This window comes from Tenrec ecaudatus, chromosome 1 (genome assembly GCF_050624435.1).
Source record: "Tenrec ecaudatus isolate mTenEca1 chromosome 1, mTenEca1.hap1, whole genome shotgun sequence".
Taxonomy (NCBI): Eukaryota; Metazoa; Chordata; class Mammalia; order Afrosoricida; family Tenrecidae; genus Tenrec; species Tenrec ecaudatus.
In genome coordinates this window covers 317,830,177-317,843,023 of record NC_134530.1, presented here as the reverse complement: position 1 = coordinate 317,843,023, position 12,847 = coordinate 317,830,177, and the positions used below count along the sequence as shown (strand labels likewise).

Genomic DNA, 12,847 nt, shown 5'->3' with positions numbered 1-12,847 from the left:
TGAGGAGAGCCCCCCCAACCCCCACCCCTTTAAGTTGATTTGAAGCTGACGTGCGAATTTAGTCCATCACTCCACTCGCTGCTCCTGAAGCGATTCTGATTCATAGTGACCCAACCGGACAGAGCAGAAGGGGTTCCGTGGGCTTCTGACAGTGTAAATCTTGGCAAGAGTAAAAGGTATCATCTCTCTCCAGAGGGTCGGCTGAGGGTTTTGAATTCCTGACTGTGTGATTTGCAGCCCACCGTGTGACACACAACAGACCTATCACCAGCGCGATGTTGCTTCTAACCAGAGTTCCCCCGGGACCCTCCTCCTCATCCACCTCACTGCTGCTTGTGCGGTTATTGTGTGAAATAGGTGATTCTCTGAAAACTCGGATCTGAAATTAATTTCAGCCTGACTTCATGGATTAAAAAAAAACAACATCGAGGAGAACATTTAGTGTGTGTTTTGTGCGTGTGCCTGTGCGGACGGAGCGCAAACCCGAGCCACCTTATGCTCTACTCAGTGTCCTCTTGGGGACCTCAGGAGCTCCCCAAGGAGACAAGGTCCGTCCATGGCCAGAGCATAGATCGAGTGACGGTAGATGACTGCAGCCAGCAGCTCTCTCCAGACCCTTTGGCAAACCCTAGTTCCGTGCTCACCTGCAGCAAGTTGCCGGGTGACTAACCAAACGCGCGGCCGTCTGCTGTACAAACGAGAAGGAGGACAGCCCACAGTCATTCCCACAGGGGAAAGAAGCCGCCCCAGTTTCCAGTGGCTCTCCAATCGCATATTGTCATCAGATTAATTTCCTGAAAACTTAATGTTCCATGAAGTATAATTGCCGATTTCCTTAAGAACCATCGACAGACACTTATCCTATGTTCTAAGCACCTCACACAGTGAAATGTGTGCAAACATGCCACATTTCCTTCCAGAGCACATACCCCGTGGAACCCACGGCTCACCGGGGTTTTCTCTTCTTAGTTTGAAATAACATTATTGCGCCAAGTAGCCGTTTGTGAAACTTCCCTTTTTCTACTTGGTTTCGGAAGAGATTACCATTCTAGCCACCTTCATGGGTTTCGACGAGAGAAATAATACTTTGATAAAAAAGTATCATCTCCTTGAGCTTGCGACCTTTGGTTCATCCTGAAGGAGAGGTAGTCAGCTCAGATGGTCTGATTTAGATGTTGGCATTGGATGATTGAGAACGGAGTTCTTGCTAAATTTCTTCTTTCTTTTCTTTTTCAAAAAAAAAAACATTGTTAGGTGGTCTGTTTATTGCAGCTGTATTTATTCTTCCTAAACGGATAAGAACAGGAATTTTGCTTAGAAAATAAAAGAAAACTCTTTACTAGCGGCGAGGGTGTTGAATTTATCAAACAGCAAAGCCAGAAATAATTTTGGACCCCACTATTCACTACAACTGGTTTGCTTATATCAGACACTTTGATAGCCTTGGGGTTGGTTTTTTGTGTGTGTGAAGTAATTGCTATTTTAACTGCCCATCTCCCAGAATCGACTTAGATCCAGCAGAACTCTCTGCGATAGAACTTTCTGGAGTAGCCACCATGTGAGCTGATTCCACTTCTTTGTTATTAGAAATGCATAAATGCATGATTAGATCTTAACTATTGATTGATCCTATAGGGTCACAGCCTCTTTGGGGGTCAAACGGCCCTTTCACGGGGTCACCCAATTCATAACAGTAGCAAAATTACAGTTATGGGGTCGAAATGAAAATAAGTTTATGGTTTGGGGGTCGCCTGTATGAAAGGGTCCTTGGCATTAGGAAGGCTGAGAACCACTGCCCTTAATTTTACTGTCTTTCTCTTGCAAAAAAAGTAAATGAACATGGGGTCATGGTTTCAGCAAGGAAGACATAGTTGCCTATGACAGAAAAAAAAGTGTGTGTGTGTGTATGTATATATGTGTATGTGTATATGTGTGTGTATATGTATATAGTGAATAGCTATGTGGATTAGTAATTTCAGAATCGTAGGCAACATGTGAAATGTTTAGGTGCAAGGAAAGTTTGATGACTGCCCTTGGAGACATTGCTTCGGGGGCCCATCCCTCACAACTCAGTTTAATGTCTATTACTGCTCTTTCATATTGCCAAAATATTTTCATGAATTTGGATTAGAAGCAGCTTGTTCTGGCTTGTTTTTCAAGGTTGTTTTAAGCAACAAAGTGATATTTACAAGATTTTTTTGGTATGTCTTAAGCTTTAATTATCTTATGTTGAAGGAGGAAATAAGATCAAATTCTGTTTCATACTGATATAAGAAAATAAGACTTCATAGTAAGCTAATTTTACATTGTCACCTAATTATTGTCTTTCAGACAATTTAATTCCCTGATTCGTGCCTTCACTTGTTAAATAATTAGAAATCTGAAGTCTACTTATTGTTTTCAGCTTTTCCTTGTGAAGTAGGTGAAGATTTACGGAGCAGAGCCTCAGGTGTAAACTCATGGATACCCACGCAGTTCATTTCAACTCATCCATTGCAGTCACTTTAGCGTGTAACCATCAGTGATTCCATTTCCTCTTCCCAGCCCTCCTCCTCTCCGAACTCTCTGAACTCTGCCCTTGGGTAAACGCTGCCCTTTTGCTCGTTCATGGTTGATGATTGATTATTCCAACACCGGAGAGTTCAGCTGTAGACCTGAAGGGAGACCAAGCACCATGGACTTGGGGTGACTCCACCCCCAAGTCTCTGTCTGGACCCTAAACCTACTCTCTTTTGTGATTTTGAGTTCTGTTCCACGTTGTTTTTCTCCCACTCTATCCAGGACCTTCTAGGGTGATCCCTTGCAGGGTGTTTGGCTGAAGCAGCCAGGCACAATCTGGTTCTTCTGGTGTCAGGGTGTGGAGATTGGTGTGTGTGTGGTCTTTCAGTCCACTGGACTGGTTGATTCCTTGTGCCTTCCCATTGTCATCGTTCTTCTCCCCGACAGTGGAGCGTGATCCGTAGTTGTGACCGAGATGCCGGCTCAAGAACATTCACACTGTTGCTACTCCCCAAACAAGATGCCGATTGTGGTTGTCTCTGTGAGCTGTGTGTGATGCGCCACCTTTTCTTGGTGTCCCCCAGGTCTGTGGTCCTTACCCACAGGTCCAGCACGAGAATATACTTTAATTGAAGAGGATACTATTGCTCCAGAACTCTCTTTGGACTGGCATTTATTTCAGGTTCTTTGATGTTTTCCCTGATCTTTTTTTCCCCCCTCTCTCCATAGATTGGTGAAAGACAACAAGTGTTAGTAACAGAAGAATCTTTTGATTCCAAGTTTTATGTTGCCCACAATCGGTTTTATGAGCAGGTAAGAGACACTTCAGTATTCTGCAGTTTTCTCTAAAATTATGGGGACGGGACCTAGAAGTGATTAGATTTCAACTTAAGGGATCTAAAACGAAGAAGGATCTAGAATCTTGCAGGATCAGGGCTGTTTTATAGCATCAAGCCAGTCAGGCTGGTATGAGGTTTTAAAGTCGTGGTGGATTATTCTACCACGCACCTTCCACTGTGGAATCAGTAGAGTTAGTGTGTTTTCTGTCATTCTAATTTTTGATAGGAGCCTGGTAGCAAAATAGGCTACAGTTCGGGCTGCTAATTGCAAGGCCAGTAGTCTGAACTCACCAGCTGCTCCAAAGGTGTAAGATGAGACTTTCTGTTCTCATAAAGATTTATGGCCTTCTACAGCCAGGGGAGAGGTTCTACTCGGCCCCATAGGGTCACTGTGTGTCAGCTTTGAATCAGTGGCAACGACAGTGAGCTTGAGTTTGAATCTTATATGGAAAAAGCCCTCGCATCGGTATAGCAACAGGGAAATGCCCGAAACGCAAGCCAGTTTCAGCCGAAGACAATGACTGGGTCTTAGCTAAAACCGTAGACTGTCACAAAGAGGTTTACCTCTTTTTAATTTATTTTTTTACTGACTCTACAAAGCCCACTTGACTGTGGATCATAACAGATTGTAGATGCCATTGAGAAGAATAGGAATCCCAGAACACTTCACTGTGCCCACAGGGAACCTACACACAGGACGAGCAGACTGAGGGGATAGTGCGTGGTTCAGAATCAGGAAAGGTGTATCGAGCTTGCATCCTGGCTCGTACTTGCTCAATCTGGATGCTAAGCCAATGACCCCAGAAACCGGACTGCAGGAAAAAGAACATGACGTCAGGCTTGGAGGATGGCTCATTGCCAGCCTGTCCTATACAGATGACACAACCTTGCGGAAAGCAAAGAGCATGTGGAACACTTGCTGGTGAAGATCACAAATTACAACCCTCATTTTGGATGATACCACAACATGAAGGAAACTAAAGTTCTCACAAGGGAACCAGTCAGGGAAGTCATAATAAGGAGAGTTTTAAAGAATTCTTTTGACTTGGATCCACAATCAACACTTCTGGGAGCAAAAGTCAAGAAAAATTGCCTTTGGGAAAATCTGCTGTAAAACACCTTGAAGTATTAAAAAGTGAAAGTGTCACTTTGAAGTCTAATGTTCCGTGGTATTTTCAATCACACCCATATGCATGTGAAAAACAATGAATACGAAAGACAAAAGAAGAATCCATACATTTGAATTATGACGTTGGCATCCATTAGTGACCATACCACAGGCCATTGGAATAAACAAGTCTGTTAAGGAAGAAGTCCAGCCAAATGCACCTTCTACGATGGTGAGACTTCTTTGGATGTGTTATCAGAAGGGGCACGCCCTGGAGAAGGACATCATGATCGGTAAAGCAGAGGGTCCTCAATGGGGTGGACTCCTGCTGCACTGCATAAATCCCACTGCACTGCCAGGAAATCAAGATGGTGCAGGACTAGGTGGTGTCTAGTTTCGGGTTGTTGTACGTGAGGTTCTAGGAGTGGCAACACCTAACAGGCACAATCTTTGACAGGACTGGTTTGGGATTCAGGGGCTGGGAAACATACAATCAGTCCTTCCCAAATTTCTAGAGCCTGTCGTCAAGTTGGGGTAAGAAACCCTGCTCAGGACAATGCACAGGGAGGACCGTAGGGCTGGCCCCACCATGGGACACAGCATCCCCCACTGAACCATGATGCTGCGGGGGACAGCCCTGGAGACAAAGTGTGGGAGGAATGCACGATCTGGACCCATCATGCAGGGGCGAGGCTCTGCGGGCATGCAGCGGAGCAGCAGGGGGAGCAGAGTGATGAACCCGCCCCCCCCAGGAATACCAAAAATAGACTTGGGAGACAGAGTGTGGCACCCATCAGACTCGACTGGAAAACACTCATAAAGGCCAACAAACAGACCTTGAACTATTTATAGGCTTTTCCATTTTTGTCTGTGGCTTCCTTTTTGTTGTTGTTATTTTGTTCCTGCTTTCTACTGTTGTTGTTATTGTTTTGTTGGTTTTGACTTCCTTTCTTGTTTTACTTGGCTTGGCCTGGTTTTTGCACTTATTAATGTATCTGCATGTCTATCTAGATAAGATAGGCGGGATAAATAATTCAGAGATGAAAAGAATGGGACCAATGGTTCCAGGGGATACAGGAGAAGGGGAGGTGGGAGAAAGGAATGGGGGGTGGGGGGACAAACCCAGGGACAAGGGAAGAACAAGTGAACTAAAATCAATGGAAGGAAGCTGGTAGAATGCCCAGTGGGGCTCAATCAAGGGCAATGTAGCATCAAGGAATTACTAACCCAAATGAAGGCCGAACATGATGGTGGGAAGTAAAAGGAAATAAAGCAAAGAACCTGGAGGCAAAGGACCTTTATAAAGTCCTAAATGCAGGCATGCGCATATGTAAATATATATATATACACATATACATGTGTATATATAATGAGAGGAATAGAACTATGTACTCATATCTATATGTTAAGAATTAAGGGTGCAGATGGGCATTTGGCATCTACTCAAATAGTTCCTTAACACAAGAACACTTTGTTCTAACAATCCGGCATTGAAAGAGGATATAGCCTTCTTTCTCCTTGTTCTCCTTTCCCTCAGAAAGATTAACGGCCGTATTATTGTTGGCTGTTTTTTTTTTAAGTTTGATAACTTCTATTTAAAATAAAAAAATCTACCTTGACCAAAATGTCAGGAACAAAAAGGAGTGACCGCGTCCCTTGAACTCCACTCTCGGTGGAGAGCAATGTGAAGAACACATCCGTTTACCTTGACAGTTTGGGAAACCAGTGTTGGGGGTTCCCCACCCATTAGTCCCCTCCCCCTGCCCTGCCAGCGCTGCACTTCAGCCTGGTGAGCGCCAACCCTCTGCTCAGCCTTGGGCGGGTGCTTGGGTGCATATTGGTCACCTCTGCCCACATTGGGAAATACACCCAAACATGGCCAGAGAAACCGCACAACCCCATCACGGCCCAGGGAAGAGATGGGTGGCGCACACTCCCCTGGGGATGATAGAGATTTGCCTGCTTCCCTCCAAGCAAATGGACTGACTCTTTATGTCTTGAAGACACTTTCCTTGGAGGAGATGTGAATTCCTAGCGAACGAGTCATGATTGGAATTAGAGCGTTAGAAGATTCCTACGAACAGCGTGGGCACGTTGAGAAGGCATGTGTGTGTTAGACATCAGGGAAAGGGTAGCCGATGAGGCCATCAACTTCTGTGTTCCACCCAGGAGAAGCATACCCTCGGGAAACACGGAAGCTGGGCTGAGCATGTCCTGTTGGGTCCCCAGTGGAGACTGCCCTTGGGTGGGGTTCCCCTCCTGACACATGGAAGCTGAGTTTCCTCTCCAGTTTCCATTTCCTCGATGCGCTCCAGAGAGCCATGTGCCCTCTCCAGGCCAACCCTCCGCTCAGCCCTGGGGAGGAGCTTGATGGCATGTTGGTTACCACTTCCGACTCCTCTCTGCTGTGTGGGCTTTCCCCTCAGCAGGGGACTTTCTTTGCCTTCAGTTTAAAGGCAACGGCAAGCCTCATTCGCTGTTTCCTCTCGTTCGAAGCAGCCGGGCTTTCTCCAGTTATTAAAACCGGAGGGGGGAAAACATGGAGTCCTTCACTCAGATCAAAGCTGCAGATCAACGGGTGAAGGAGCAATCTTCCCCCAGAACAGGGCCACATCTCCCAGGAATCGTTGCCCTGAGCGAGTTTTCATTGTAAATGTTCTTTCCTAAAACCGAATGCCAAAGCGCTGTCAGAGCCTGGCTCTGTAAGCCCGTTTAGGTGATTTGCTTGGCCCAGGAAACTCCCCAGTCAGGCGACCCTCTTCCTGCCACCCTCTCATGAAGCGGTATGCTCAGCGTCATAGGCATCGGACTCCGAAAGGCCAAGATCCAGTTTGGCCTTCTAGAGAAATTGGCGGTGGCACTTCCAGCTCTCCCCTGGCGTGTCTTGTTGTTGTTTTTGCTACAAGTCTCTACAACCAAGAGTGTCACGGAGTTCGTGGGCCTACTTCTCCAAGTAGATGAGTCCCAGGGGTGAGATTGTTATCAGCTAAATGCCGACGCACCACGGCTTTAGAACCGGTCTGTTTATTGTGGATCCTGGCATGGAAAGATTGACAAGGAGCTACAGTACTACAGTAGAAGTGTGAAGGAGACGCTTATAAACTACCTCTGAGTCCCGCAGGAGGGGGACCCATTTGCTCAGGGTAAACAAGGGCTTTTGCCCATCATCTCTGGTGGACAGACCGTGGGTCAGTGTCCTCTGACCCAGTTCTCTTCGGAGGTAAGTTCCTGGAAGGAACAACGCATGCATTTCAGAACAGCCAGAGCAATGGATGGCAGCTCCTCATTAGAGGAGACATTTATCTCCAAACGCCAATATTTACAACATTTTATAGGTTGCCTTTAAATGTGTTCCTGTATCCTCAAACAAAAATTTATTTTTAAAATTAAAAACCTCACTGCCATCGGGTTGATGGCAACTCCTTGCAGCCCTGTAAGACTGGGTGGGACAGGCCCCGTACATTTCCGAGACTGGTCACGGGAATAGAAAGCCCCGTTTTTCTCCCTCAGAGTGGTTGGTTGGTGGTTTTGAACTGCAGACCTGTGGATCACAGCCCAACATCCCCACTCCGCCACGAGGGTCCTGGCTCCCTCACGCTGGCATCCCCAATATATGCTTGTGCATGCGTGTGCGTGCACACCCACACCTATGTCCACACACAAGTCTGCAGGCCTGTATTTGAAGTTCAAACCGTGAACGCTGACAGCTAGTTGGGAAGGTATTTACAGGCTGAGGCTTTCATCGATGCTGTCTCAGTTCTCTCCAGCATTGCATGGGGCAGCCAAGAGCAGGCTATCAAAGGCCTGCCCACAGTGGCTGGCGGCTGGCTGGGGGATTTCCCCAGTCTGCCATCCACATGCCCGAAGGACAACAGGCATCCTGCTACGTAAAAGCCTCCTCCCAGGAAGACCCCCTCTTCCTCCTCAGGCCCTAGGTCCTCTCGAAGCTAGCTGTAGGAGCCCCCAGAACTGCCTGCTGCACCTCAAGTTATCTCTTGCCCTTCTTCATAGCCAGCATTGGCAGGCGGTCCCTGCCCTTCCCAGAGCCCCCACCATGAGCTACTGAGCAGCCAGGCCCCACAGGGTGTAACTGGAAGCTGGAAGTCTGAATCTCCTGAGAAGCACCTGGGGATTGACTTCCGGGAAGCGGGGGAGGGGAGGAGGCCCGTGGCAGTTTTCTTCTGATATACATGGAGTTGCCATGAATCAGAGTGGACTCAAAAGCTTCTTTCCATTTTTTTCCCCAAATGCATACTGTAAAGGTGACCGAACAATGTGACATCCCTACCACTCAAGATCCATGGTACTTTCCATCCATAGCATCTCATCTACCCTCCTATCCCGCTATGGGGCAACCCCTTGTCTTGTTATCCCCCAGCTTACGTCAGCAAACCAGAACGATTTCTGTAGCCAGTCTGGGGGAGCTGCAGTCCCAAACTCAACCCAAACTCACTACCACAAGTCGGGTCCAGCCTCCATGACAGAATGGAACAGTCCCTGAGGGCTTCTAGCACTGCAACTCCTGCCGGACGAAGAGCCTCCTCTGCCTCCCGCCCAGGGGCTGGTGCTTTCCAAAAGCTGACCTTGTGGTCAGCAGCCCAATCCGTAACCACTGCACCGCCAGGCCCAGGCCTCCCTAGAGACTGTCCAGAGCCTAAAACATCCCCTCCATCCAGCCATTAAAAAATGGATATTTTGGATCGACACTTAGGAAGCACAATGTATGAGCTTAAAAAAACAAACAAACTGAATATGTCCCAAGCAAGAGGTCCCTCATTGACGGCTCAGTGTGACGCAGTGTCCTAGACAGACCCCTGGGACGAAAGGGACATTAAGGAACAACCGAGGAAGGAGATCAGAATCAAGGATGGACTTTAGTGAATAACGATCGATCCATATTGGTTCATTAATTATGACAAATGAATGCACACTGTTCATTCTAAGGAGTGGGGAAAGGTGGGTGTATCATAATCAGGAACTTTCTGTACGATATTTGTAATATGACCTTTGCATTAACTCTGTAAACTTAAAACTGTGCTAAAATAAAACGTCTAGTTTTATCTTTTTAAGTAATATCCGTCTTCTGATTTTTTTTAAAGGTATTAGTGCCAAAGAACCCCTCGTTTATGGGAAAAATGGTCGAAGTGGACATTTATGAATCCGGAAAGCATTTTATGAAAGGACAACCAGCCTCAGACGCCAGAGTCTACACGCCCTCCATCAGCAAGCCCTTAGCCAAGGGAGAAGTCTCGGGCTTAACAGAGGTGCGTGCAGGGTGCCCTGTCTTGCTCTTGGGCCTGCCAGGGAAGCAGCAGAGCTGGCAGACCGTGCTCCTGGTATCAGCGATGGCTCCCTCTTTATGCATGCATGAGGCTTTAATCCTGCCTGACAGATTGAAATCTGAATTAGAACGCTGTGTGTTTGCTGGTTCCTATAGCTTTGCCTCTCCATCTGCAAAGGGAATCAGCCCTTTCTGGTTCCAGACTCTAAGCAGAGGGTAAAAGCCGTTATCTGCAGATGACGGACTTAACACCACAGATGATCTGATTCACCGAAGAGGGGCTCTGCGTCCCTGGCTCCTGAGTTGAAGGGGTGGCACTCGGAAGGTTTCTTTCCTTTGCAGAAACTGTTTATAATACAGTAAAAAAAAAACAAAAAAAACCCACACCTCCGGTTGATCAGGCACTAACCCGTACCAGCACAGGCCACTATTATGGCGCCTCTCTAGGGTGTAAGCTGCATATCTGCTTCAGTCATGTGGAGTGGAAATTAAACATCCCCCCCTTTCTGTAAGAAAAGTAACCTGACCCCTCTTTTATACCTTGGTAAATGTGGCCGTTTGCCAGGCTCTCTCTTACATTTCATGGAGCTACAGCTGTAAAAGCTGATGGAGTGTGAAATGAAAATGTGTATCACATTTCCAAGCATCATTTGATGTCCTTTCTCCAACACAATTGTTAAGAGCACTAGAAATAAAAAGGGGGGTGGACGTATGTAGCGATGACTTAACATACAGAAAGAAAAGTCACTGATATTTATCTGGCCACATAATTCCAAAATTGTGTAATCTATGTATAATTTTTTCCCACAAAAATGAACTACAGGGACAATGAAGACACAGGAAGAATAGCCCTCCTTTGGCAATTGTTTTATCTACATTATTACTTATAGTGATGGACTCTTGTACCCGAACCTGGGTGACACGTTCATGAGTTTGACAAACCAAAAAATAGCCCAAAATAGCAATAAACCAAAAAATAACCCCCAAATTACGATAAACTCATAGTGACCATATACCCACTGCTAGGCTGTCAATTCCACCTCTGAGTGAACCAATACAGGTGACTAAGGTTGTCAACATCGGTTTGAGAGCAGAAAGCCTCATCTCTCTGCTATGGAGCAGCAGGTGGGGTTGAACCACCAACCTTGTGGCTAGCAGTCCAGCACTCACCTGACATTATCAGAGTAGAATTGTTCCTTGGGAGCAGGGTTGCAGGGCCTGTGAGGTGCAGTATGATCCAGTGTTTAAATTATACTCCTAGGGCTTTGACTTGATATGTTGGCTGGTCTTGGAGACAGGTTTAAGGGAATTGGCTTATATTTTTATTTCTCTATATCACATGTTTAACAGGGGTTGATTTTTAAATTGCCACAGTAAAGAGATTTTCAAAAGTAGGCAAATGGTTCTTTCAGAGCTCCTGCCTAAAACGGAGTGCCTTTGTGTGTGCTGATCACAGAGGTGATTTGCTGACAAAATGAGTATTCCCAGTAGTCATCGGGCCAACTCCAGCGGCTCAGGGGCCCCTCGTGCGTCAGAGAGAAGGGTGCTCTGTAGATCGTGCAATAGAGGACTTTTCAGAAGCAGACTCGTAGGCCTTTCCTTCAAGGACCCTCTCGGAGTGACTCATACCTCTAACTTTTTGACTAGCAGCCAAGCATATTAACTATCACATCACTACCATCATGCCTGCCCCCCCCCCCGCGCCAAAAAAACACCCCCAACCCCCTCCCTGCCATGGACTCAGCATGACTCACAGCGACTGTACGGCAGGGTGGAACTGCCCTTGGGGGTCTCTGAAACTATAACTGTTGTTGGGAGTGGAGACGCACATGTTTCTTTGGTCCCCGGAGCAGCTGGTGGATTTGAACTGCACACCACGGAGTTAGCAGCCTAGCGTGTAACCAACCCATGGCACCACCAGGGCTCCTTCTGCACCACCCGGGAACCCTAGACTCATTAGTAATATGACAATGTGCAAAAGTGATATCCTTCCATCCTTTCCTTAGCTGTAGTGTTACTTTCCATAAGAGGACAACCTTGTTTAACTCCAGTGGGACTTTAGCTAATAATAGTAGTAACTTAGCTTTCTCTGAGCCTCTTTCACTCTCCCCTCATACCATCCAGCCTAGGAGATGACGATGTCATAGTTCTACCCCTAGGCCTGCTCTGTGCCAGGGTGGCCCCAAAGCCCTAGGTGAGGTGAGGCTAAAGGTCAGTGACCCTCCAAGACCTCTGGAAATAAACTCTTAAAGTTTACAGGAAGCCAACGGATTCGGGATTTTGATCTGGGTATTTATATGAAGGGAAACTGCACGCTAGACTTTTATGATCATTTGTGACTTCATGTAAATTAATGACTAGTGCTCTGTGCTTCATGACTATTTTAAGGAGAAGAAGAACTCACTGGACTTGAAAGGCCTTCTTGAATACATTTACCCAAGTGTTGCATGTGGTTTGGGTTTTGCAGGATATGGAGGTAGCTGATGGAGGTCAAAGGCACTTTGAGGTTCACCAATAAAGGTGTGACCCCTCGAACAGAGAGATCACCCTGATTTAAAAAGGATGAAGCATGAAACTCACGAACACCTGGGTTTGCATCCGAGCCACCCAGTATTAGCTGCCAAATGACTTCTAAGCTGAGGTTAGTTAGGTCACTAGGAAGAGTTGTGTTTATCTCATAGGATTCTTGAAAGGCATATATTCAATAGTGTATGTAAATCACCTAATAAACCAAAAAACCCATTGCCACTACGTTGGTTCTGACGCATCGTGACTCTTTATAGGGTTTCTGAAGCTGTACATAGTTGCAGGAAGAGACCTGGAGTGGCTGATGGATTTGAACCTCCAACCTTGCAGTTAGCCTAATGCCTAACCCACAGTGCTATCAGGGCTCCTTTTAAACTACCTAATACTCACCCATAGACACCCAAACGGACCTCACCGCTGTCCAGTCGATTCAGACTCATAGCAACCCTCTAGGGTGGAGGAGAACTTTCCCCTAGAGCAGTGGTTCTCAAACTTCCTCATGCCAGGACCCTTTCATACACTTAGTTTCTCATGTTGTCATGACCCCCAACCGTAAAAGGTATTTCCATCGCTACTTCATCGCTGCACTTTTGC

The 12,847-nt window shown here is 46.6% G+C and overlaps 1 protein-coding gene across 2 annotated transcripts in view; it reads left to right on the top strand.

The window, feature by feature from the left end:
* CDKAL1 (CDKAL1 threonylcarbamoyladenosine tRNA methylthiotransferase) overlaps positions 1–12,847 on the top strand; it is a 770,441-nt gene that overhangs the window by 725,919 nt on the left and 31,675 nt on the right. For both annotated transcript variants that reach the window (XM_075533360.1, XM_075533370.1), the window contains exons 14-15: positions 3,229–3,312; positions 9,546–9,710. In XM_075533360.1, coding sequence (XP_075389475.1) covers positions 3,229–3,312; positions 9,546–9,710 — 249 coding nt within the window. The remainder of the gene's footprint in view (positions 1–3,228; positions 3,313–9,545; positions 9,711–12,847) is intronic.